Here is a 27,297-nt window from a genome sequence, read left to right as displayed (position 1 = left end):
TTTATAATCACATAACAGGTTTTGGTGTGTGATTTTTGTTCACAACAAACACCCCTACAGAAGTTAAAACACACAAGCAAACAGAAAACACAAAAAACCCAACCAAACCAGCCAAACAAACAACAACAAGTAAAAACACCATCCCCCACCCCCCCAACTAGAATCCAAACTACATGTACTATAGCAAACAGATTGTGATTTTCCCCCCTCCAAACTACTGATAGATATTCTTCTTTATGCTGTCGAGGGACCAGAATGAATACTGTGAAATAAATCTGGTATAGCTTTGAAAGCCAGATTAATCAGTTTGGTCTACAAGTGGGAAAAATTGATTACTATCTATGTCTGTAAAGGTGTGCATTTGCTTTGTTTTCAGAATTGATATATTTTATTTAAAAAAAAAAGGGGGGGGGGGCATAGAATTTCTTGTCTTTGCTAAAAAACCCAAAGTAAAAAGGAATCATAGCAATCTAATACCAGAGTTTATCATTTCATCTACAAAATGCTGACTTTTTTTTTCCCCACTTTCTAGTTGTAGACACTCCAAAGTCACCTCATTTAGTGTTAGCATGCTGTTCTCTTATCACAATTACTGTTAGTACCTTTTGACTCTAATAACTCCACTCTGCTGAGCAGTATGAGTTGTATAAGATATGCCTTTCAGGGCAAAACAAACAACTTAAAGTTTGAATGCATTCATACTGCATCGTATTTGGTTTGCACATATTCATTAGTTCTGGTCCAGAGGAGGCCAGAGCATTGCCACCACAGCTTTCCCGAGGCATATTTTGACCCTCAGGTTGCAGAAAGCAGCTCAGCCTCAAAAAGTGATTTGAATCATAAATCAGTTTTAATGGCAAGCAACTATATAGCTCATAAAATTCATTCCCAGGGACCAATGCTCATACATAAAACCTGCAACTAACCTAGCATACCTCATAAAAACTAAATATTCATTCTTACAAGAAGAAAACAGGAATTTAGAATAGAAATTCCATAGCTGATATCTGACTAATCCAAATTTCCTCTGGCAATTGACTCTGCTCATATAAAGTTTACTCAGGCCCTTTACATTTTGCAATACATGTAAGGGCATCACTCAGTGATAATTACATTCTTATAAATAGAGGTTGTGTACATCTGATCTGAAAGACCATCCTCTGTGATTAAGTAGAAGCCTATTAAATCCAGTTGCAAGCTAAACACATCAAAGTAAAACCACGCAGACTGGACAGCCCAGACTGTACTGAAGCAAATAAATTTAATATCCAGGTGGGGCTCAACAGATTATCTCATATTGCCTTTTAATTCCTTAAACTGTTCTTAATCAGTGAAAGAATTTGAGAGTTCAAGTTGATTTCAAGGATACTAGATGTAGAAGCATCATCTGCAGTCATATGGAGATTTCATTTAATATTACTATATTAAGGCCTGAGTATTCAAATTAAATAGGCTAAAGAGGTGAAAGGAAAAAAATAAAATAAATCTAAGTACTAAACCTAGCTCTTCCATATATCTCTGGGTTTACACTGACAGGGGACCCAGCCTCTCTGCTAAAATGGAAATAATACTCTTGCCTCTCATTCCCAGAGGAAGTACAGGAATGATCTATATGGAAATGTAGTGTTTTCTGAAGAAATAAGAAATAAAATGCTGCAGGAGTATGAGTGTTTTGAATACCTAAGAAAAGCAAAGGGAGAATTCAATAACTATAGAGTGCTGAGAGATGTATAGTTAGATAGATACATTCCCAACAAAGGGATGCTGATGAGATCACCATGAGAAGACTACATAGTCAGTTCTTGCCTCTGTTTTCTCCCGTATACATTATGTCATTCTGTATTGAAGTTATGTTTGTCTGTGCTGCATTTTTTTGTTTTCTCTTGCTTACACATTAAGTTCAATTCTCAACAAATATATCTAGGCCAGACAAATAAGTAGGTTTTATTTGCTTAAATAATTTGTGCCTGACAGGTTCCTTTGGATATTAACATTCTTAAATTCAATCCTGATAAATTGAATGCAATTTTAGGCAACAATCGCGTTGTATTTTAAAGTCAGTCTCACTTTACTCCCTCTTTTCTCCCTAATCCGTGATTATTTATCCTCCTCAATAAAATTCTAGGAGGATCTCTTGTTGTATCTGTCAGATATCTGAATAAAATATATCAGGCACTTCTCACTGATATTTTTAAGAAGTATTTAAGCAACAATTCTTTTCCATGTCATGAAAAAAAATCTTACCAAGGACTGGAAAAGAGTCCTTATGGTAAGACAAAAGCTTTCTCAAGTCATCAGGTGTGGTAGTTTTAGGGTAACAAACATTCACAATAGTTGTTGCTAAATCCTAATGAAGAAAATGTCCCATCATTAGGAAAAAAAAAAAATCTTTTAAAATTATAGGTCTTAAGAGTCCTAATTCATTAGTAGCAAAGTTCAAAGACCTGGAGACTTCTGTATTAGTTTGGTATTATTTGCTGTGAATTACTGTCAGAGGTTTTTTAATGATGGAAATTACTTCACAACCTGGCAATGACAGGCAGTAAGTTAAACTCATTAACCTATGAAGCACCTAGTACTAGAGAGATATTTGCTAATAATGAGCTAAATTAAGTCAGAATAAAGTCAGAAGCCTCCATTTTCCAATTCTAAATGCAAGTGTCAGATAAGGCATTGTTTACAGTTTGCAAATTTCCACATAGCAATTATTTTAATATACTATTGATAGTGTTTATTGATCATTTACACAACTATGACCCACTAATTGGTTTCCAGATAGAATTTATAGATATATCCTGGCTCTAATAGCATCTAAGTCACAGACAACCCTTTCTTCAGAGCTCAATACATGAAAGACTATAATCTTCCTTACCTTGCTTTCAGCTAAATAGAAACAGCTATAACAAGAACACTGAAACCATTCTGCTACTGTTTTCCTGATGGCAATGTGATGTAAAGTATGACTATCAATCTAGTAACTGGTGGGAAATTTCCTTATGCAATCACTTGTTAAATCTAAAGTTATTTTCCAAAGCAATTTAGTAACTCGGCAGAACAATGCTTTCGGCTGATAGAGGTTAAAAATCATTCACAGTTGTAGAGATCTGCACAATAGAAAGACACAATCAGAAATAGGTATTGTCAAATGTATATGTGAGGGACCAGTCTCTGCTATTCTCTACCAGGGACTGCAAACTGAACAGCAAATCTACCCAGATCAGCAGAAAAATTGTCTGTAGTTTTGAGAAGACTGGGAGGAAAGTGGTGAAGGGAAATGGTTCTGTGATGAGTTTGAGCATAAAAGAATAAAGATTCTGTAAGAACACCTTGTCATCAAAGCCAAATTAATTGCAGCTCAGGTCTTCTAATTTACTCCTTCTAACTTTTCTTGCAATTCCCTAGAGATCAGGGGTTGAAACTAGATACTCCTTTGAGGTCCCTTCCAACCATAACAATTCTATGTATTCTATGACATATGGAAAAGATCCCCTCTCTCAGTCTTCTCTTATCAATGCTTATAAATGCATAAAAGGAGAGGGGTCAAGAAGGTGAGGCTCATTCCAGCGGTGTCCAGTGACAGGACAAGGGGCACAAACTAGTACGCAGGAAAACACACTTAAATACAAGTTAAAACTTCACTTCAAGGGTAACAGAACACCAAACAGGCTGTCCAAAGAGGTTGTGGAGTCTCCTTCTCTGGAGACTTTCAAAACCCACCTGGATGCATTCCTGTGCTAAGGACTCTGGGTGACCCTTCTTTAACAGGGCGGGGGTGGACCAGATCATCTCCACAGGTCCCTTCCAACCCCCACCATTCTCTAATTCTGTGGTATTTCAGCTGTTCCCGACTTAAACTGACCTTTATTATCACCTACTGTTCTGAGCAGCCCACCAGGGTTATGGAGGCAGTTTCATTCTGTAATTACAGGGGAAAACAAAGAGCAGTACTTGCAAGAAGTACTGCTTCTTTCATTTAATTGTAAACTTGCAACTGTGATCTTGATGTTTAGAGAAACAATTCTGGGTTTCATGTCTAAAATTATTGTGATCCATAAACCTACAAAGGCATGATAAAAAGCGGACTCTAAACCTACACCTTTTTTATGTAATAGATCCTGTTATTACATAGGAGGAAAAACACGTAGGGTTAATACTGTCACCTGAATCCCAGGAAAGAGATTCACCTCTTACTTTCAATTTCAATTCAACTGCTTCTTTCAATAGCTTAAGAATTTCTGTAAATTAAAAAGTAAAAAAAAGAAGAAGAAAAAGAAAGAAAAGAAATAGTTCCATATAGCCAACATAATGACACTTCAGCCTAATGAAGAGTACTTGTGCTTCAGTGCTGATTGGAACACAAGGACAAACGTGCAAGGGTAGTTAGTCCAAGAACCTTGCAAATTATAATGTCCAGCAGTTTACCTGCTCTGCTCACCACGCAGCTACACAAATCTCTAGCAGTGGCTATTTCTGACAGTATACTGAAGCAACTAAAATAGAACTGTAAGAAACTACAGCTTGGTAACACTGCATTGTTTTGAGAGGACTAGCAAAATGTATTCCATGCTGATGTTACACACTGGCGATGTAATATGAACATATTACTTTCCATTACTATTATTGGTGTTTTATAGTCTAGATTAAAGCACTGATGTTATGAGTACATTGACACTACATAACTTATGCTACGTCCAGCACACATACAATTCTGATCTGTAGAACAACAAAGAATTCCAGCTCTAACACTCTTGCTGACCAGGATTTGTAGTTCCTCATTCATTGTACTATGCTGTATGTAAAGAATCTTAAGTGGTCAAGCATTCAGTACTGCCCCACACAACATTCTTGCCTCCAGATTGAAAACTGAGGAGACATGGGTTTGATAGGTGGACCACTCGGAGGATAAGGATTTGGTTGGATTCTTGCAAAGACTTGAAGTCAGTGGCTCAGAATCCAAGTGCAGACCTCAGGGGTTTGCACTGAGACCAGTGCTGTTTAACACCTTTGTTCTGGTGTGGACAGTGGGCCTGAATGCACTCTTAGCCTTCCCCTCAACTGCATTCCGGCAAGACCTCACTTTGGGTACTATGTTCAGCTCTGGTGCCTGCAGCGTAAGACATGGATCTACTCAAGCAGGTCCAGAGGAGGGACACAAAGATGATAAGGGGGCTGAAGAACTCCCCTAGGAGGATAACATTCAGAGAGACTTGAAGTTGTTTAGCCTGGAGAAGAGAAGGTTCCAGGGAGTTCCTTATTGTGGCCTTACAGTATTTAAAGGGGTCCTACAGGAATGATTGGGGGGGATCACTGTCAGAGAGCATAGTGACAGGATGAGGGGTAGCAGTTTTAAACTGAAAGAGGGTAGATTTAGGTTAGCCATTAGGAAGAAGTTCTTGAATGCGAGGGTGGTGAGACACTGGAACAGATTGCTCAGAGAAGTTGTGGATGCCCCATCCCTGGAAGTGTTCAAGGACAACTGAAACAGTACTGAGTATTTCTGTGATATTTTTAACTGTATCTTGACACAGATTAAAGCTGAGAGGTCAGAATATGGAGAAGATACCAAGATATACAGATAAGCAGATATAAGAAGCACAAACTATGCAGAATATCCACTCCAATTTGTCAATTTCTTAATTAACAGGATGAAGATCAGTCAAGTTTTTCTGGTTATGAGAGCACAGGAGGTGAGTTTCTTTTTCAGTGTCACTTGCCATTTGATTTTCAAATCTTTGATTGTCCCTTATAATTAAATACATTTCCTTAGAAGGTAAAAGTGAATTCAGACTGTTTATGTTGTGAAAGTTATCTTTCAAATGATTTTATAATGCAAGTTCTCTTTGAATACAAACGTAAATGATTACATCAAAGGCATAATAAAATTCCAGCAGGGTCAGATGGTGCAAGATCACCTTCTGTACTGGTGTAATCAGGTTAATGAATGGGAGGGAACTAGACCAGAAGGAACTGTTTTTTAAAAGAAACACTGTTTCAGCAAAAGGCAAACCTGCAATACACAGAGTATTTTTGGTTCTAAAATGACAGCAACAATAATAATCTTCAGTGAAATCCAGGTATTTGGCTGAATTTGAGACTAAGGGGAATTTAAGACTATATCTCAGATGCAGTAAATAACAAAATCTGAATGCATGTGGACAAACTTCTGAAGAGATTATGGCATAACAGACATAATATATTCAGAGAACAATGCAATGGCTCAGGAAGCAAGTTATTACAGCAAGATACATGTGTGTCTCTTTTTCTTGTTTTCTAAAGAACTTATATGTATGTTCAAGATCTAATTTTTGTGTCAATTATTTTTATCATATCTGCAGTGAGAACTATGAAACCAGGAGGTAAATAGGCTTGTGGATAATAGCTCCTTTTGGAATGCAGAACATTATAGAAGAAAGTAAATCTAGGGGAAAAATAGCAGCCCACCTTACATGAGTGTTCCCCAATTTGATGCAGAAAGTGTCTAAGATTAAAAACAGTAGCTCTTGTCAACTAGAATGTTTTTATTTTCACATTAGACTTCTCAGAAGATCTGAGGAAATCACACATAATTTTTGTTATTGGTAAGTAGGATTCCTAATTTAACACTTGAAAATCTGCATGTTAATTAGTTTTAATTATAATTTCTTTTAAAGTCTAGCAGAACAGTTTGGCTGGTAGTATAGACTAGACTCTTCGTCTTGGCTCCAGGAGATCTTATCAGTATGTATAAATGTCTGATGGGAGGGAAAGAAGATGGAGGAGGCAGGATCTTCTCAGCAGTGTCCAGTGACAGAACAAGAGAAAATGGCTACAAGTTCACTGAAAAACTTCTGAACACAAGATGACACTTTTTTACTGTGAGAGTGGTCAAACATTGGGCAGTGGTCAAACACCAGAACAGGTTTCCCAAAGTGACTGCAGAATCTCCATCCCTAAAGGTGTTCAAAACCAAGGACAGTCCCGAACGACCTGTTTTGGCAGATCCCGGTGTAACAGAGTTGTTGGACTAAATGATCCCAAGAAGTTCCTTCCAACCTAAAGGATTCTGTGAAAAGATAGCAAGTTTATGTGCTGTTCCTTTATCTCATCCTATCTTACACCAAATCCAAGCTGATTCTTTATTGCAAACCTAGGGTGGATGTAATGTGTTATAGTAAAATTAGGTTACCAATGAGTTCATTGGAAGACTTTTAAGAGAAACAGGGACAGTGCTTCATATTCAGTTTTTAAGCAAACTGAATTACATCTTTCTGCTGTTCAGTAGTGACAAATTTTTGTTTGCTCTGCCTCATGTATTGGAACATTATACGCAGACATTTTGTTAAAAAGGTGAATTTTGCCTAGGAAATCATCCATGGTCAGACACAGTTTCCATTTAACTCTGTACTGATTTCTCTTTTTATAGAGTGGGGTTTAATTTTATTTTACAACTTTTTATAAGCCATCTACTAGCCATCTTCCAGATTAAAGCTGAATACACACCTTTCCCCTATTTATTTCTGCTCCTAAATCCATCCCAGACTAATACATGCATTCTAGAAACAGGAGAATTCTGCTGAATCAAAAGTCAAAGGGTTCCTTTGTTGAAAACGTTCTGATGAAAAGTTTGGCTTATTTTTTCAACAAATTATGTAGAACGATTTATACTCTTTCCCAAAAATACACTTGTCTCCACTGCCCATCCTCCCCATCCTGAAAAAGTTCCTTGAAGTCTGATGTGAAGAGAGAGGGCTACGTTTTTTTCCCCCTGAGTTTTTACTGTTGTTTGGTTTTGGTAGCCAACATGAGATTTTCATGATTGCTCATTTGGCTGCAAAATACTGATTTTACTCCATGTATGTATGAATGTAAATGGTATTTCCCAGAGACAGGTTTCTTGCTGATTGGAGTGGCCACAAACTGTTTTTCCTTATGGCCTTTTCAGGCTGGTTAATATGCTCTAATCACTAGTTGATGTACTTGCACTCCAGGTTTACCATTCTACACACTAGCCAAATGCATACCATTTGCCTAGGCAGGAAGGTAACCTTACATGTCATTCAAAGGAATGAAATCTGACCAGAAAGGCAAAATAAAAAATAAAGAAGTAAAAAAAAAATAAATCACCACATATTCTCAGTGGCTAAGTACTGTACCACAGTGGACAGTAGAAATGTTCAGCCTAGGATACCTTGACTAGAAAGAAAGCAGAGAAGATGGGTTAGAGCACACTGTTGTAGAGAACTGAATGGGAAAAGCGGCCTCAGGTGTCTCTAGGAATGTTTACTCATTATATAGGCCTGTCATGAGGAGATAATAAGATGGTTATATAGATATCTTAGAACTAGAGTTCTAAAGATGTGCATTTGAGGTACTTCATAAGCTAATTGAAATAAATACACCATCTGCTATAGCCGAGGAGGTGCTGTTTATAAGACAAAAGGGAAAACAGCAGACAATTCTCCCCTCCACCACTAATTTACCTTGAAAATTGTCCAAAAAGGGAAATAAAAAAAAAAGAAATCTAATTAGCAAAGATTTACATTAGAACTAATGTAGGGATTAATTGGAATAACGATCAACTCTGAGTAATTAAGCGACAGAAGCTTTTATCCAGACAGCAAACAGAGGCATCAAATTGGGCAATAACAGCAGGGTAAAAAAAAAAAGTAGTAAAGCCAAGTAACATTTATCCTGTAAAGTAAAATTCAAGACAAAAATAATAAAAAGAAAAAAGCATCTCCTAAAATTATACATTTAACATTCAAAACTTATGTAATTATTGCCAGTCACTACAAAAAGATCACAATAAAGCAAACAGGAAAAAAAAACACCACCAACAACAGGAAAAAAAATCCACAAATGCAATCTTAACCATAATGAACAATGCATGATTTTGTCATTTGTAAGCAATGTGAGACTCTGGATCACATCCAGAAAATTATTGTGCATAACAAAGTCACCAGAGCATTATCCTCCCCTATCTCTGCATAGCCGTATTTGACTTTGGTTGAGGTTGAAACTGAAGCAGCAAGTTTTCAGGAATCTTTCTGCACTTTATGCCACAAACAAACTCTCTGCTTACTTGTAAATGTAATGTTTAAAACTCAGTCAGTGCAACCAATTTCCTCTGCAACTCTTGCTGATGAGCCAAAGCCAATAATGGTTTAAGCTCAATGTAACACCAGCTTTTCAGCTGACACTCTGGAGATATTCTCACCACCTACAGTTACATGTAGAATGTCATCAGCTGCAGGCACTAGTTTCTTGGGCATACAAAAAAAAATGGCAACCCCCCCCAAACACACCAAACCAAACCCAAACAAAATATAACCCAAAACACCAAACCAACCAACCAAAGAATCTCAACCCCCAACCTCATTATTTGTCTCAAGTATGTCAGACCTTGAATGAGCTTGGAGCAGAGAGTTTTACCACATGAGGTCCCTTCCAACCTAAATTATGCTACAACACTTGTATTACACCTTCTTGTACAGTCAGACAGGTATAGGATGAGCAGCATGGATAATGAAAACCCCAGTTAGTGCAAGCATTAATTGTAGAAGCTGATGAAAGTTGCTTTCCCCAACTTGCAATAAAAATGAACATATAAAAAAATAAACATTTTCTTCAGAGGGATGAAAATTCAGTAATGTCCCAAGACATCACAACACTGTGCTAACATGTGGTCCTGGTTGTTTTCTAATTAAAATTGTCTTTCAGAAGAGGGGAGGGAAAAAAAAAAAAAAAAGGAGAGTTTGTTGTAATTTTTAACAGCATTATTCTTTATGGTTTCACTTAGTCTAAAACCATATGAAGTGATATTGAGAAGCCTTTGAATACTGTATTCTAAAGCTAAGAATAGAGTAATAGAATTGCTAAACTGATCTAGTCCTCCAAAATCATAGCTTGAATATAAGGATAGCTTGACTGGGATTATTTCTATTTCTTTTCTGAAGTCTCACTCTCCTTTGTGCAGCTAGGCTTCCCCTGCAAGCACTTTTCCATGTAACAGGGATGACAGTCATTATGAAAATAAGGTCTGGAAACTGAAACATATTAAAGTGAGCGGTGGGACCCTCCTGTAAAACCTGCTGCTGGCATTTTTTGTGAGTGTTCATGGTGTTTTGGTATATGATAAAAGAGAGACATCCCATTCTGTCTGTGTGACACTTCTGCTTTATTAATAGTTTTAGCAGCAAAGATGGTTCATGAGCTGCTCATATTGCTTATTCCTGTTCCTGCTCACTCATGGTGGCAGCCTCAGTTCACTCTGGCATCATTAATTCATCTGCCTGTAGGCTGGAATGTTACAATTGAATCACATGTCTGAGGTTGCTGGAGTCTTTCATAATCCAGGGGGAATTGGGGCATGAGGAAGAGCAGGTGTAAAAGTCTTGATTTCTTAACTTGAGATCTTTCACTGATCTAAGGCAAGCTGCACTTAAACATTCAGAAGTGCTGCTTGGCCAGTTGCAATTTCGCCCTACCCACAGAGACCACTGTTTTTCCTCCCCCTGAAGTGCTCTCTGTGAAGAACTTCCACAGTCAGTAACAGAATGAGGAAAGGTGACTACTTAAGTCAGCAGTGCTGCCAGAAAGTTCATTATCAGAAGGTCCCCTTACACAGTTTCATAGGTAGCTGAATCAGCATAATGGAAGCGAAAACTGTACAGAGGAAATGCACAGGCCTTCTAACCCAGTCTTTCTTACAGGAAAGCAATACACAGAACTGCATTTTATTTCTATACTTGGCATAGCAGCCTGATTGCAGATACTTGCTTACTGTTTGTATCAGAAAGCACAAAGGGACACATAAGGGATTCAGCTGACAAGAACAGTCTTGCTGGCTGATACAACCTGCTTAACCTGCAACCTTTTTATCATGTTAATGAATGAGCTTTAAAGCAAAATACACTGCACTGACACAAAACCATGCTAACATTTAATAATTCCCCTGGCCATTTTATAGGCTTTATCTCATTATCTTCACATCACACATGAAAAATAGAAGACAACATGATTAATCTGAATAGCAAATGACCGTGAATCAGTCATTCACTTTTTCCCCCCTCCCTCAAAAATATCTGTAAGCAGAGTAAAAGAAGAAAGCATATGGGGGGGAAAAAATGCACCAGCATTCACAAAGAATCTTATGCTTTCAGAACAACCGATCCACTTGGAAAACTCCACTAACTTTTTCAATCCCACTATATTTTTACTGTTTAAAAAACAGCATAGCAAGTTGGAGTGAAGCCTTCCTGAAAATATTGTTGTGCTAGCTTTTGTTAGCCATCATATGCAGCAGTAGTAAATGATTCCAATTTTCTCTTTCTTTTTTTTTTTTTTTAATTTTTTTTTTAAAGAAAGGGACCCTGTAAAAGGCCAAAATACCATTTTTGCAACATTATGAAGTGACAGTACACCTCGTAACTGCAGGGTCAATTTGCTGTTAGAGCTGCTTTTGCAGCACTCCTCTAAGTATATACCCTGAGCAGGAAGGAATTATCTAATTAGTAAGCAAATGCACTTTAACATTCTTTCCCACCTAAATAGCCCCTTTCCCATCATATTAAATACTGGCCTTCAGAGTGAGACAAGACATTAACTAATACTTGAACTTCAGGCAAGTAAATTGATACTGGTATAAATATCAATATGCATTCAGCTCTCAATGATGAATTTTATGGGGGTGTTCAGCCTCTTCTCAGATCAGGCCAAGAAGGAACTTCACTCCCATTCTTTAATAAGAATGTATGAGGCCCATAGAGTGAGTCATATACATTTGTCAAGCAGTAGGATGCTTTGCCTGCTTATCAAATGATACTAAATTAATAGCAGTGGCCATAAAAATTACCATTTTCAGCACATAACTGTTATTTAATTATGTCTTTTCCTCTTTAAAGAGGACAGTATTTTAATCTCAGTTTTGTTGGAACCCTTCTACAATAAAAATAAAAAATAGCAATTGCAGTTAATGTTTTGGAGGCATAATAGCTTTCATTATGGTATATGCTCTGCATACCAGTCTGACAGCATTCTCTTTTAAAATGCTAAAACATATAGGTGTTATGGAAACGCATCCACTTTTATGAATATTTATTTACTGCACAACCAAAAAATGTCCTTGTATTGTTATTTCTAAAAAGAGATCTAGTTTCTTTAGTGTATGGTGGAACGTTACAAAATTCATTTCAGCTCTACATGCAGAAGAGAAACAGTTATATAGAAATAGAATGAATTGATCTTTATACACACTGCAAATTAAGATAAAATTACTGCACTGCTAATACATTCAAGAGCAGGAGACAACATGAAAAGAAGTCCATGCACACACAAACTTACTAATACAGAAAAAAATTCAGAAACAAAAATAATTGCCACTACATATATTTAACAGTCTTATTATGGATAATTTGCCTATAATTTCTCTGCATTCATTTTTCTGTAGCCGCTCTTATTGTTTTCTGTCAATCAACACTTTCATGAAAGAATAATGCTCCTCTTATTAAACAACCTGCAACCCATATTGTCAAGAAAATGAGTCTGGGACAAAGATATTTCTGGTTCAAATTTTCGCACCAGTGTGATTCTCTCACCATGGGCTTATAATTGTCTTTGTGAAGCTGAAAGCAAAAGATTCCAGATTACTGTAGACAAAACCGTTCCTTTGGTGCTTCTGCCTCTTGACCCAATTTTTATTCACAGCTACAGTACTGTAACTTCTCTGAAAATTATATGTTCAGAGCAATTCTTTCTTAAACTGAATGCAAAGGTCAGAAGGAATTTCAGCTCGGGAGGAGATGGTGCCAAATTCACTCTATCGTGAATGTATTATTCCTATACTTGTTCACAGAAGGGTAAACAAAAAGGACAATCATGCATTTTCTAGAACCTTAAATCCACATAATAGAGCTGTGTCGTCATACTTGCAAGTCCCAACAGCTGATAAATACACAAGCCACGTGCTTAAAAAACTTTATTGAAAAGAGGTGGTTTTCAAATCTTGACCTTGCTTCTTTTGATTTTTGAACATTGTCTCCCTACAAGGATATAATTATCTCCTACTGAAGCAGAGCTTCTGAATATATTCAAAGATTGAAAAAGTGGTGCTACACGCTTTGAAATTTCTCCCTGAATCGTGATATTGTCACAATAGAAATGTGTTTTCCCAACTTCCCCCACCCCTGGCACCAATATGGCACCAACACAGCCCCTCAGCCTTCCCTACCCTGCCAAGCACCCTGGGTCATCAAAGGAATGATTTTGCCTACTGCAACCTGGAATCTTTTGCTTCAGCTTCACAAAGAGCAGCCCATGGTGCGAGAATCACATTTGTGCTAAAATTTTAGCTAGAAATACCTTTGTCACAGACTCATGGTCTTGATAATGTGGGTTGCAGGTTGTCTTTCTATCGCTTTAATGAGAATATTATTATTTTGTAAAAGTGTTGATTGAAAGAAAACAAATAATAAGTATGAGTGGCTACAGACAAATAGATGGCAGATCCACCAGCAGTTCTAGAACTCACAGTCACAGGAGCAGGATCCCCAAGAAATAGCTTCTAGAAATTTCTGTGGACTGCTTACCTCTCCAGCCATGTTGCGGTGGCTGCTGCTGCTGCTGCTGCTTTGGTATTTCACAAGGTTGGACTTCAGAGTAAGGAAGGAAAAGGAGCCAGCTTCATTGAGGGACAGGGAAAGTCAGTACCTGCAGAACTAGGAAGCGTCCCAAGTTTGTCAGAGAGGCATCCAAGACAGGCAGAATCTATCCAGTTGAAGAATACAGAGGCTTGAGATGCTGCTTCTGAGAGGAGAATGTTTACAGCATTCACCAGAGTCACTGCCCTTTGTGTCCTACTCTCACTGTCTCCTTGAGACACAGCTGCAGCTGTGGTTAGCTGAGGGGCCAGCCTTCCCTTCAGCCTGTGCAAAAATCAACTTGAGCAGCTTCACCTGAGCAACCTGCTTGTTGACACTGAGACTGCCCTTCACCCCCCTGGTTGATTGGCTCTCATGTTGGTGGATGAGAAGCTCAACATGAGCCCCCAATATGCACTTGCAGCCCAGAAAGCCAATCTCATACTTGGCTGCATCAAGAGAAGCATAGGCAGCAGGTCAAGGGAGGTTATTCTCCCCCTCTACTCCATTCTGGTGAGACCCCACCTAGAGTACTGCATCCTGTTCTGGAGCCCCTATTACAGGAAGGGTCTGGAGGTTCTGGATTGTGTCCAGAGAAGGGCCACGAGGACGACTAGAGGGCTGGAGCACCTCTCATGTGAGGACAGACTGAGGGAGTTGGGGCTATTCAGTCTGGAGAAGAGAAGACTCCAAGGAGCCTTCCAGTATCTTAAAGGGACCTACAAGAAAACTGGTGAGGGACTTTTTAGGGTGTCATGTAGTGATAGGACTAGGGGGAATGGAAACAAAATAGAAATGGGTAGATTCAGACTGGATGTTAGGAAGAAATTCCTCACCTTGAGGGTTGTGAGACACTGGAACAGATTGTCCAGGGGGGTGGAAGAAGCCCCATCCCTGGGGGTTTTTAAGGCCAGGCTGGAAGTGACTCTGAGCAACCTGATCTACCATGAGCTGTCCCTGCCCATGGCAGGGGGGTTGGAACTAGATGATCCTTGAGGTCCCTTCCACCCCTTACAAATCTATGCTTCAGAGGTGGCTTTCCAGCTACTGCAGATGTAGAAGAGCAGGGGAAACGTGCCCTTTGTTGCTGGGGACTTTACTCTTACACTTCCTTGCAATATGCATGAAGAACACGGCAGTACTACAGCTAGAGAGCAGCACGACTCAGCCCTCAGCAGCATTTGGCAGCTTCAGTTCCTTCGCTCTGTTTCCAGCAGACGTGCCCACATGTGAGAGCTTTTCAGCTCAAAGGGAAAAGGGACAAGCACAGTGATGTTTTGCTCTTCCCTTTACCATGGTACAGAAGAGTTTAGTGCATCCAAAATAACAGAGGCAGGTTGCCTGTATCTTTCCATTCCGTCAAAGGGGGCAAAAGATTTTCCCCACAAGGATGCAGTGAATGTTAGTCTGCTGTTTGTTGCAGCTATCAAGCTGAATGTATACTGAGTCAAATAACCATCCCCACTGGCTGTTTCATGTTTTTCCTTTACATGGTAATGGTGGGTTTGAAACACGTTCTCTTCTGCAAGAGACTGCAAACTGTTGTGACTCCTTGACTTTGGTACACATTTTTGATTCAGCAGTGTAGTAAATCAGAGGGGAAGTACATGACTTGTTGTACTGCATTGAGTATATTTTAAAATAGGCAGTCTTATCAATTTGCTCCAGTTTTCTTGGTTGATATAGTTTGAGAAAAGACATTATTCTTTTCTAATTCTAGATATTTTTCCCTCACAAAGGTGGGCCTGGCTCTCGCATATGTAGCCAGTGTGAACAGCTAGCCAAGAAATACGGATTTACTCACCTGTCCACTGGTGACCTTCTCCAAAATGAGTTGTCATCATTATCAGAGAGAAGTAAATTGATCAAAGACATCATGGAATGTGGCGAACCTGTGCCTGGTGTAAGCAACAGTTTTATTTGAGACCCTAATGGTTACAAAGAGGCAGTGGTAGGTAGATTTCCTTAAAAGGGTGGACATAAGACACTAGAGTAGATGATTCACATTTATCTGCAACTTGAGTGAGAATTTTCCTCCTTGCCAGATGTGTGGTACTCCTTTCCCCTTTCTATGCCAATATTTCTTTACAGACTCACACAGGCAATGAATTAGTCATGAAATACAGTGAGAGAGATGCTGCGCTGTGCATTGCAAATTGTAAGAGTAAGTACAGGAACCAGAAACTTTATGTCCCTTTTATAGTTTCACATTTCAGATTCAGAGCTGGTCCTCCTGGCAGATCTTCTCATTTACAATACCTGTGGCAGCTCCCTACAGAGTTGGCTGACGTCCCAGAGCAGCTGGACTGCAGTTTAATGGAGACTATGAAGTCAGAGTGTGTTATTCTCAGCTGGGCTTGACTTTTCACAGGTCCACAGCCTCAGCTCACAGTGGGTCTTCAGCAAATGCAGTTAGATCATAGGATGGGTTTGTTAATGAAAGATACTGGGAAGTGCTGCTCAGGGAAAACTAAAAGTGGTACTGAGGCTTCGTTTTGATTGCTTTGCTCTTCTGTGTCTTTGGTCAGACATGGTCTCATCACTTTCCATGTGATATATCAATGATATAGCAAAATGCAATCAGAGTGGAAAATGCTGTGGCAGTACTCTTAACGTTTCACAGGTATTAACATTAATTTTGAAATTATGAAATATTCCCAGGTATGTAAAGGACTTTAACTCTTGGATGGGTTGCAACACTAGATTTGTATAGCACAGCTGATCTTCAGAGAAGAAAAAATAAGGTGCCCTGATACCTGCAGGACAAGAAAAACATCTGCATTAACAGGACCTGCTTTTAGGAAAACAAGACAGTTCTCAAGGATATAGGACTAAAGTCAGTGTAGCAGAGGTATCAATCTTTCTTATTAATTAACCAAGCTATTATCTTTATTTCCAATGCAGGATATTGTTCTAGAGCTACTAAAGGAAGCCATGGTTTCCAAGTTAGGGGACACAAAAGGATTCCTGATTGATGGGTATCCCCAGGACCTGAAAGAAGCAGAAGAGTTTGAGAGCAAGGTGACCATATAATCATTATGCTCTTTGTTATAACTCCTGTCAAGATATGACTGTACTCCTGCTTCTGCTTTAGTCTCCATCTTTAGCTGATTGCAAAAGGGATGTATAAAGAACCAATCCAACAGCACTATGATGACCACAACTGAAAGTTTGGGACCACATAAATATAGCAGCTCAAGTTTTTGCCCTCACCTACACAGACTCTAAGCTGAGACGTAAAGCTGATTTTACCCAAATTGAATATAACACAGAAACAATTTTTAGAATCAGTTTTCGAATCAGTTTTCTCCTTCCAGCAGGTGGCTGCTGTACTTAATCATAAAAATATCAAGCACGTATTTGATGTAGGTCCATATATCTTCACAGTTAATATCTCTTACCATTGCTAAAGCTTGCTGCCACTTTGAAAGAGCAAAACACAGATTTAATTTTTATGATGAGTAACAGGTGGCATAACCATAAAAAGAGCATTTCACAAGTGACTGTGTGGCAGTTCAGAGAGTTATCAATTTCCTCAGTGTGTGCTAAGACCTACTGAGAAGTCTCAGCTGTACATTTCTCAATCTGCGAAAAAAACCCCAAACAAACAAACAGTGCTCCATGTAAGCCCTATGAATAAATTGCCAGGGTTTAGGAGAAGCAAAGTGGTGAACTAGGGGAAATAATTAAGTATCTATTCTATCATTTTACACTCCACAAATGCCCTATTATGAGTCTGAAAGGTAATAAAACTTCAGTGAATCATCTGTTTTCTCCCTGAACCTTTAGCTGCTTTATGTATTTGATTCCCACATAAGCCTGGCAAGATTTAGGCATCAGAAGCTGAACAAAGTAATGAGCAATAGAATTTGTTGTAGAAGTCGTGCACAGAAATGTTGATCTGATTCTTCCTTTACTGCAACACCACAGCCTATTAAAAAGGGCTTGGAGATTTCTTTCTTTTTGTGTAGGAGGAACTATTTCAGCCGTGCTGTTTTTCTGGCAGGTAGATGTGTCATGTCCAGTGAACACTAGTGTATGCTACAAAGTATATAAAGGACTTTGAGGTTGGAGTGCCCTGGATCAAGGCATTACTAGGTAAACAAGCCTTGATGCAAGAGCAGAGCCTCTTTCAGTTCCCGTAGACAGTGTAGTGGCAAAAGATCCTGTAATCCTGAGCTACTTTTGACATTTGGAGTGAAACACAAGGACCCCAAGTGATAATTTTGAATGTGTTATGTCATCCCTGGTGTATCCACGTATCCACTTCAGTGTTCTCAGTGTGAACTCACCTGGGCTCTAAGCTGCTCAGTAAGTCTGTGAAGTTTTTCAAAATGAGTCATTACTGAGATAATGTTTTGCATTTCTTTCTAAAGGGTGATGAGAAGTTCTTCCTACATTATAATTGAAGGAAAAGAGGTAGACATCAGGCTTTATTAATTAATGGCTGCAACGTGCAAATGAATAATGCTACATATCTAGATGATGTGTGAAAAGCTTTATAGTTGTTAACAAAGGGCTGCTCTGCTTAGAAGACATGGGGAATAGTGCTTATGCTTGAAAGGTTGACAGCCCCAAATAGAATTAGCTATGCAGAAACAGCTTATTCTTCAGCCAGTTTTGCCCAATTCCTGTCTATCATAGAAAGGTGCTTTTACCTAGCCATAATTCTAGAGACTCACACATCCCTGTTTGCTCCTTGATCTTTCAGCTAGGTGAGACGTAGAAAACAAATTGTAAGTTCTGCATCAGCTGGTGGAGTATAACCAATAAGACAAAATAAAGACCAATACGTTACACTTGATGGATTCCTACAAATGTCTCCATCGCATGCATTGTTTAAGCTAAATTTTATCAGGAAAACAGTAATCTGAAAACAAACAAACAAACAAAATATCAACCAAACAGCTGAAGTAAAAATTGCTGTCATATCTGGTAGGGGCATTACTTTTACTTTTTGTAGTTTTTAACTTGGAAAAATAACATTTCTGTAACATTTTGAGTTCTAGAGAACAGCAACAATTTGAATTTTTAAGAGAACTATTAAGATTGTCAAAAGCAAATCAGACCAAGTCTATCAAATAAGATGCTACCAGGCCATGAAAATGATCAGGAGGCTGGAACATCTCTCCTATGAGGACAAGCTGGGGGAGCTGGGGTTGTTCATCCTGGAGAGGAGAAGGTTCTGGGAAGACCTAATAGAAGCCTTCCAGTACCTGAAGGGGGGCTACAAGAAGGCTGGAAAGGGGATGATTATAAAACCCTGTAGTGTTAGGATGAGGGGCAATGGTTGTAAATTAGTGAAGAGTAGATTTATGTTGGGCATTAGGAGGAAGTTCTTTACCATGAGGGTAGTGAAACACTGAGACAGGTTGCCCAGGGAAGTGGTTGAGGCTCCATCCTTGGAGATATTTAAGGTCAGGCTCTGGGCAGCCTGATTTAATGTAGAATGTCCCTGGTCACTGTAGAGGCATTGGACTAGATGACCTTTGGAGGTCACTTCCAACCCAAACCATTCTATGATTCTATGATTCTGTGATCAACAGACTCCTTTATATTGTCTCTGCGAGGTAATGATATGACTCCGACAGACAGAAAGGAATCATTCCCTGTTTATGCTGTTACAATTCAGAACAGACCATGAAATTCCTCATGTGGTTTTGGGAGGAAATAACTTGTCACCATCCTAGTCCAATTAAACAAAAAAAGGACATGTGTTTAAATCATTGATTAAGCTGACATATTTTTTAACTTCTTGATCTAAGTTTCTTGTACTGCTGAAACTGCCTTGTTGGTTTTTTTAATCTTGGAACTCAGTACTGCCGCTGCTAATAGCATTAATTCTCTCTGAGCTGTGTGGAAAAAAAGAATGGATAAAGGACTGTCATTGAACTGTCCGACATAATCCCTTTGGCTTCAGCTGTCTCTTAGAAAGTCATTAAGGTAGTAGAAAGGTCAATATAATCCAGACATCCTCAGTCAAATGCAGAAGGCCTAATATGAATTATTTACTTTTACAATAATTCTTCCTTTGAGGGCTGCAAACAAAGGTAGTAAAGGCAATTTCCATATATCAGTCATTTAGACTTTGCTGTAGCCATGGTAAAAGCATGAATTTGTAATGACCACTAGTGTGAAGAACAGTCATCTTTTCTCAGAATTTCTCACTTTCCAAACTCCTGCTAGAAAGGGAAGGAATGAGAAAGAACCTGAGATCATTGGAGGGTTTACTGCATAACAGCATGGAAAAATTATCACATTACTTTTCAGCATCTCAGGGAAAGAACAATGGGGAGTTGTGTTTAGAACTTCTGGGTCTCTCCTCAAATAAGGAATCTTTTGCTCTTTCTTGCCAGTTATCACCCACAAAGTACTGCAAAACCTACAATTAAATGTAGATAGCAACAATTATTTGCTAAGTTTGCCAAGGCTTGGGAATAAAAATAAATGAATCTGTATTTATTTTCTTTATTAAAACAGGCAGAGTATCCCTTACAAGTGGTTTGGCACTAGCCAAAAAAAGCACAAAATGGTGAACTTCTGATAGAATTTGGAAATTATTCACCAACCAGGGGGAATGGCTTTAAACTGGAGCAAGGTAGATTTAGGTTAGACATAAGGAGGAAGTTCTTTACAACAAGAGCGGTAAAATACTGGAACAGGTTGCCCAAGGGTGTGATCGAAATCACATCCCTGGAGACATTCAAAATCAGACTTGATGTGGCCCTGGGCAGCCTGATCTAGCTGAATGTGTTCCTGCTCTGTGCGGGGAGGGGGCTGCACGAGATGGCCTTTGAGGGTCCCTTCCTACCCAATGCAATCTGTGCATCTGGGAACTTGAAAATGCACAGGAGTATATCACATCCTTCCTTTATGCTATGGGTAGTAATGATCTAGTTATACTGCAAATAATGACATAAAAGAGTGCATGATATAAAATAATGCACGGGATGCACTCCTATGAATACATCCAATAACAAACATTTGATGGTGTCCCTGAACCTGTCTGTTGCTACTCATTTCTGTTTCAAGTGGGTGCACTTTAATTTGGACATTTTCTTCTGTTGCTTCTTGAAAATCTAAGCTACAGTTTGTCGCTCCCTGAATAAAAATATACTTTTCACAGACTGAACAAAGCAAGAAAAATAACTGTCAGATACTCCATGAGTCCAGGGCTGGGTGAATCAACCTTTTATCAAACAGTTTCATATAATGAACAGATGATCTTTAGTCCAAGTAACCAGAATTTCTCAGTCCCTTTTTTGATGTATTTGTAGAGCCCAGTCAAGCACAGCCTTGATCCTGAATACTGGGAACTGTGCTGCTACAAAAGAGGTGTTTGTTAGAAAGCATGATTTCTGCATAGACCAATACAAAGAGGATTTGTCAATACGTTTCTTGACAACACTTTTGGTAGCATTTCTTTTTCAAATGATCCAAACAAAATCATTTTGCCAGGCCAGTGGTTTGAATATCTATTCTTTTTCTTTCTTTGTCTCTAGATTGGGGAACCAAAACTTGTATTCTGCCTGGACTGCTCTGAAGAAACCATGATGGGAAATGAGAGCAGTCGGCATTCTGATAGCACCGAAACAATCAAGGAAGGAATTGAAAGCTATTACCAAGCATCAAAACCTGTGATTGCATACTATGAAAGGAAGACACGGTTATGCAAGGTAAAATGCTCGACCTTTTAAATTATACTATTGCTTTTTACTTTCATTATGTGATCAATATTTGGAAAATACTGGCATCATACCATTTATGAACTGTATTATAAATTTCTGCACTTTCCGGTTTGTTTTATCTTACACTTCCCTGGTTTGTTTGCAACTTCTACAGACTTCTGAGTTTCACAGTACAATCTGAGGGAATAAACCCACAGATTTATCTTGAATCTGGGAACATGTCCTGAATCACTACCTCATCTCTACAGAATCTCTTATTCAACATTAATGCTAGAAAGCTTTTCTTTAAGTATTAGGATTTATTTCTCTATAAGGGCTTTGAGAATTAGGATAAAAGATTATGGTAATCCAAACCCTTTTAGTTAAATGTACAAAACTGACAGTTATAGCCTAAATAAAACAGACTTGCAGACAGGACAGATCTTTCTGCTTGAATAAATGACATAGTTGTATTAATTTCAATGCATTACCTCTGTTTGCACCTGCTCAGCATGTGATATTTAAAGCAATTTTTTTTATTATCTAGTCAATAGTTTACTTAAAAGCAAGAAAAAATTCCATCTGTGCAATTAGCTGATGTCTATGCTAGTACAGCTATAAACTCCTTTACATAAGATGTTTATATTTCTTTTTATATGTTTCCCTGTTCTGTCATGGCAATCTGTACCTTATGTTCAGCTAAATACACAGTCCTGCTGATCCTTCATGCTTCTTGTCCTAAAAGGGAAAGAATCCAATAATAAATACAATAAATTTGCATGTAGCAAACATGCAAATCAAAATCGCAAAACTTCCTTCTCTGCAAAGTTCCTAGAAGAGAAATATGCAACTAATTTCTGCACAGATATCCTGACCTGAGAATAGAGTAAATTACATAGTCCTGGGAGAAATTATACTCAATACTTTTACAATGAAAAAAACCACAATTGAAGTCTTGATTGACAGCTGTTTTGAAACAAAGAGAGCTAGATAACACAAAATGTGTAACTGCTAGCTATGTGGGAAAACAAGAAAAAGAAGACATTTAGGTTTACAGTTTTAAAACTATTTTAGCAGTGAATATATTTGGGTTGCATGTGTTGAAGAAAGCGGAGAGAAATTTTGGAATTCCCAGGACACAGGGTTAGTTTCTTATTTATAGCGACATATTTTACAGACTGCTAAGCATTGACATTAACAGCCACTCTGATGTTCTCCAACTGAAACAAAAAAGGAAGTTCAGGTGGAAAGCAGGAAAACTATCAGTAATACTTCGGACTGCAGCTTTTTTTGTGGGGCCTCAAATGTGCTTTTTGGTTTTTTGTGATATCCTATAGATACACAGAAGATCTAGAGGCAGACTAGCATAGTTTAATATTTTTCTTCCTGATTTTAATTATAACACCACATGTTTTCAGCCTGGAGAATCTCTTCATTCAGTAATGTGTTTTTTTTACTCTCCAGCACTGGCCAGTGCTGGCAGCTAAAGCATTAAGTTTCTAAACCATGTTCTGGGAGGTAAAGTAGCTGTAATCATATGTTCAAAATGTTTCTTTCTTTTTATTTATTTTTTTTTTTTAAATCATGTTTTGGGAAAGTAGTTTCATATTCTATAAATTCTTTCATATTCAGTTACAGAACACCCACCAGCCACTAAGGGCAGCAAGTAGGTGCTCTTAAACGAAGGCCTCATACTGGAAATGCAAGGACTGAAAGTGGTTTCTCAGTGGTTTCCAAGGCAGCTGGACAGAAAAATGTGTCTTAACATTTAGTAGGTACATACTTGTGTTTTAATGTGGCTAACTGGAAATACCCTTGAATTGGGCATATGGTATGTAGCCTTCTGCCAACTGAGAAGAAAAAGAGGAACAAAGACTGATTGTTTTTAATACCTGACTCATCCTTTAAAGCTTTTTTCAAGTGACAGTATGTAGAAGGGTAATAAGTAATAGAGAAGAGCAGTGCATTAGCTGTCAAACAAGACAAAACTGGTCCTACTTATCTGACATAAGACACTCAGTTAGTGTCTTAAATACAAATTCCCTATTCAAAGTCATCTAAGGAAGAAGGGTGTGAATATAACAAATAAGGTAGGCAGGCCAGAGCAGAGAATTTTCAAGGATGCTCAAAACCCTTCACTATTTCAGATCACACGTTATGGAAACTACAGTAAAGTTCAACTAATTTAATTTTTATTTTTATTTCTAATTTGGTTTTGGTCGTCCGTCCCCCCCCATGTTATTCTACTGTTGCTTATTTCCTAAAATCATCTGAAGCCACATGATGAGTAAGCAGTATTTACTAGATTCTTATCACAAACGTTTTCCATAACCATTATGAAAGAACAAGCCACCACCCACTCTCTCAGTCTTCCATTTCTGAGCCTTCTCATGCTGATGCTGTTAGGAGTGTCTCTGGAGAGAGGGAAATGTCCTTCTGCCATTAGAGAAGTGATACTCAATGGTAATAGTGATAGCAGGTGTGCCATTTATTTCCATCTTTTGACTGGTTGTCAGAGAATCATTAACCCTGGTAGATAAGTAGATGGGGAACAAACACTGTCACTCCACTTCGTGGCTTGTGACCCATTAGATGAAACATCAATCTACAAGGATACATCGGGAACATTAGCAAGGGATTGTAGACAAACACAGCAGTAAATTCATACCAAATGTAAACGTATTTGGGCAGCATGTTTCAGCTGCATTTCCAGACAGCTTGATCTATTTCACTGAGAACCAGGTCCTGCATTGTCTCAGAGAGGTGTTTAACACTCTTTTTGATGACAAAGATATGAATGTTGGTGACTACATAGCTGAGCTTGATGGATGTTCGGTAAACAATTTCTAACTAGTAAGTTTATTCCAGAGTCGCAGTCTGTCTTTCTGAAAAGGTGGTCCTCAGCCATCCTCTCTATAGACAGTCAGGTTTTTCACTGGCAGTGTACAAAGCATACAACAAATGGTGATTTGATGGCAGAAAACTTAATTTACTGATTTTAATGCCAAAAGGAGCAACATTGTACTATGGAGATGATTGCTGCAGTCATTTTTAAAAATGAGCTTTTTATATTTTGATGCATTTGAAGCTACCTAAAGCCATTGTGACATTTCAAAATTGAAAGTAGCATGGAAAACTGCATCTGGATCTTGCTTTTGTGAGGCAACAATAGCCTTGAATAACCTTGAAAACAGTCCTAATTTATGAGGTTTGTTACGATCTGAGCAAGAGCAATACAGAGGTTTCTCTCCTGGTGCTGCAGAGAGCATCATTGAATTAGTGTGGTACTAGCTGTGAAAGCTATGAAAGCTGTGAATTATTGTCACGTTGAGTTAGTTTTGTGGCACCATGTTAAGTTAGTTTTATGAATTGGACCTTCGTTATTTAGGATGCTAGTGTGTGAAGCACTGGGGCTGTTATTAGTCACACACATCCATATTTTACTGCGCCTGTTAGGAAGTCAGCATTCCAGCCAGTCATAAAGGGTAGCAATCGCCATGCTTACAGATCTAATTATTCATCAAAACTGTCTAGATCTAGACTAGAGTATCAGTCCTAGTTGTAGAAAAGGTTGCTAAAATGCCAATGGCAATAAGCAATGCTGATTAGGTTAGATCAGTTAGCCAGTGCAGATATATTTATGGAATAAACAGGTAATGAAAATGTCTGCTAAGACAAGGGAGTTTTGAAATGGCTGTGGCCTTCACCCTGTGTAAAGTGTTTCCTGTGAGATAGCTGTATGAAAATAAGTGTCTTGGCCTCTGAGACAGACAAAACAAGCTCTTATGTAACTGGGAAGATAGCCATTTGGTCCAGAATGGTATACCATTCCACTTTTCTCTTTGGTATTAGTAAGTACCCCCCTCTTAAACCCTTTATTCATGGCATGGAAAGCTTCCGAAAGACATGTAGCCCTTGTTTCAGAAAGGGCTAGAAATGGCATTTTAAAAGGTGGAGAAAGGAGGACCTCAGGAACTGCTGACCTCTCAGCCTCAACTCTGTGCCTCAGAAGGTCATGGAGCAGATTCTCCTAGAAGCTGCTTTTAAGGTACATGGAGGACAGGGATGTGATTTGAGATGACTAGTGTGGCTTCTCCAAGAGCAAGCCCTGCCTGACCAACCTACTGACCAACCTTATATGATGGAGTGATTACATCAGTGAACAAGGATGGAGCTATCGATGTCATCTATCTGGACTTCTGTAAAGTACCCCATGACATCCTTCTCTCAGAATTAGAGAGGTATTGATTGGATGGGTAGACTGTTTGGTGGATGAGGAATTGATTGGATGGTTGCATCTGGAGGGTAGTGAACATCAGCTTGATGTCAAGATGGAAATCAGTGAGAAGTGGTGTCCCTCATGGGTCTGTACTGGGACCACTGCTCTTTAATATTTTCAACAATGATACAAGACAGTGGGACTGAACGCACCCTCAACAAGCTCACAGATTACAGCAAGCTGATTGGTGCAGTTGATATACTTGAGTGACAGGATGCCATCCAGAGGGACCTGGGTGAGCTTCAGAAGTGCATCTGTGTGAACTTTATAAGATTCAATGAGGCCAAGTGCAAGACCCTACATACAGGTTGGGGCAATCCTCGGTATCATTACAGGCTGGGACATGATGGGCTTGAGACCAGAGTTGTGAGGAAGGACTTGGGGCTACTGGTGAGTGAAAAGCTGGACATCAGCTGGCAATGAGCACTCACAGCCCAGAAGATATTGCAATTGTATCCTGGGCTGCATCAGAAGTAGGACCAGCAGGTCAAGGAAAGTGATTTTCTCCCTCTGCTCAAGTGAAACTTCACCTGTAGTAATGTATCCATCTTCGGAGTCCTCAGCACAAAGAACAACATGGAGCTGTTGGAGTGGGTCCAGAGCAGACCACAATTGTCAGAGAGCAAGAGCTCCTTTCCTATGAGAAAAGGCATAGAGACTCAGAGTTGTTCAGCCTGGCAAAGGCTCCAGGGAGAGCCTTTATTGCAGCTTTTAGGTGCTTCAAGGAGGCATATAAGAAAGATGGGGATAATCTTTTTAGCAGGGCCTATTGCAGTTGGACAAGGGGCATACACCAGCATGAGGGAGAGAGCAAGGGAAGCAAGGTTGCCATGAAAGCACAGAGTAGTTGAGCTCAGACTGTAAGATACCCTTGCTCTGAGTTCAAGCAGTCTGGTCAGGTACAGCTCCTTAAAGGTTGTCCAGGCTGGCCATTTCCAGTGCTGGAACAGTTGTGTGTGGAGGTAGATGGGCTGGATGGGCCAGCACTTCCCACATGATGCAACAGGGGACCAAACTTTGCAGTTTCTGTGGAGGCCACCAAGAGCAAAACCAAGCTATGGAGAGTGAATGCAATCCCTTGCTGGATCTCTGAAAGGAGCAGCTGCTGACTCCCACACAAAACTTAGCATTGAGGGACTTAAAAGCACATTGAGTGCAGTCAGACTGTACAGGAGCTGGCTGCAAGCCAAGATTGTATCTGAGAGGAATTCATGGCCTATTTCAAAAATACATTATTTTGAGTTTGAAACTTGTATTCTCCAACAGAACGAAGAGGTGGCAGAATGTATGGTGGTCAGGAATGCCTCTTTCAAACATTACAAGTGTCTGGCATTCTAGTCAGAAACTTGGAGATCAGTATGCAGCACAGCTCAAATAAACAGGCTTTAGTAAAGCTGATATGTGTCTGCTTAAATATATGCAACCCCCATGCCATGCATGCATGAAAGACTAAGCCTGGAGAAGCAGAGAGGAAGCTTGCTTTTGAGCAGAGAACCAAGACTCTCACCAGACATTTGAGAGGAGCTGATAATCAGCAGCTGCAGTCTGTGTGGTTTACGCAGCCAGGATGAAGGCTTTCTGTCGCTACTGTGAAGGCAAAAGACAGCTATCAAGTAATTCAAGATATCCCTCAAGTGATAATACGCATGGCAATCCATGCTTGGGATCAACATGAATTCATTGCTCAGAAAAGCTTAGTGCTACTTTATGTTTTCTAGAGGACTTACAGAATTCT

General features: G+C 39.0%; 1 protein-coding gene across 1 annotated transcript in view; it reads left to right on the top strand.

Annotated features, from left to right (window-relative positions):
* The window catches only part of AK5 (adenylate kinase 5), a 90,527-nt gene that overhangs the window by 62,030 nt on the left and 1,200 nt on the right, over positions 1-27,297 (top strand). The window contains exons 9-13 of the mRNA XM_054165607.1: positions 5,645-5,687; positions 6,534-6,578; positions 15,356-15,519; positions 16,521-16,637; positions 21,119-21,292. Coding sequence (XP_054021582.1) covers positions 5,645-5,687; positions 6,534-6,578; positions 15,356-15,519; positions 16,521-16,637; positions 21,119-21,292 — 543 coding nt within the window. The remainder of the gene's footprint in view (positions 1-5,644; positions 5,688-6,533; positions 6,579-15,355; positions 15,520-16,520; positions 16,638-21,118; positions 21,293-27,297) is intronic.

The sequence above is a fragment of the Dryobates pubescens genome, chromosome 11, assembly GCF_014839835.1.
Source record: "Dryobates pubescens isolate bDryPub1 chromosome 11, bDryPub1.pri, whole genome shotgun sequence".
Classification (NCBI taxonomy): domain Eukaryota; kingdom Metazoa; phylum Chordata; class Aves; order Piciformes; family Picidae; genus Dryobates; species Dryobates pubescens.
The sequence above is the reverse complement of the archived record's forward strand: the minus strand, read 5'-3'. Positions and strand labels throughout refer to the sequence as shown.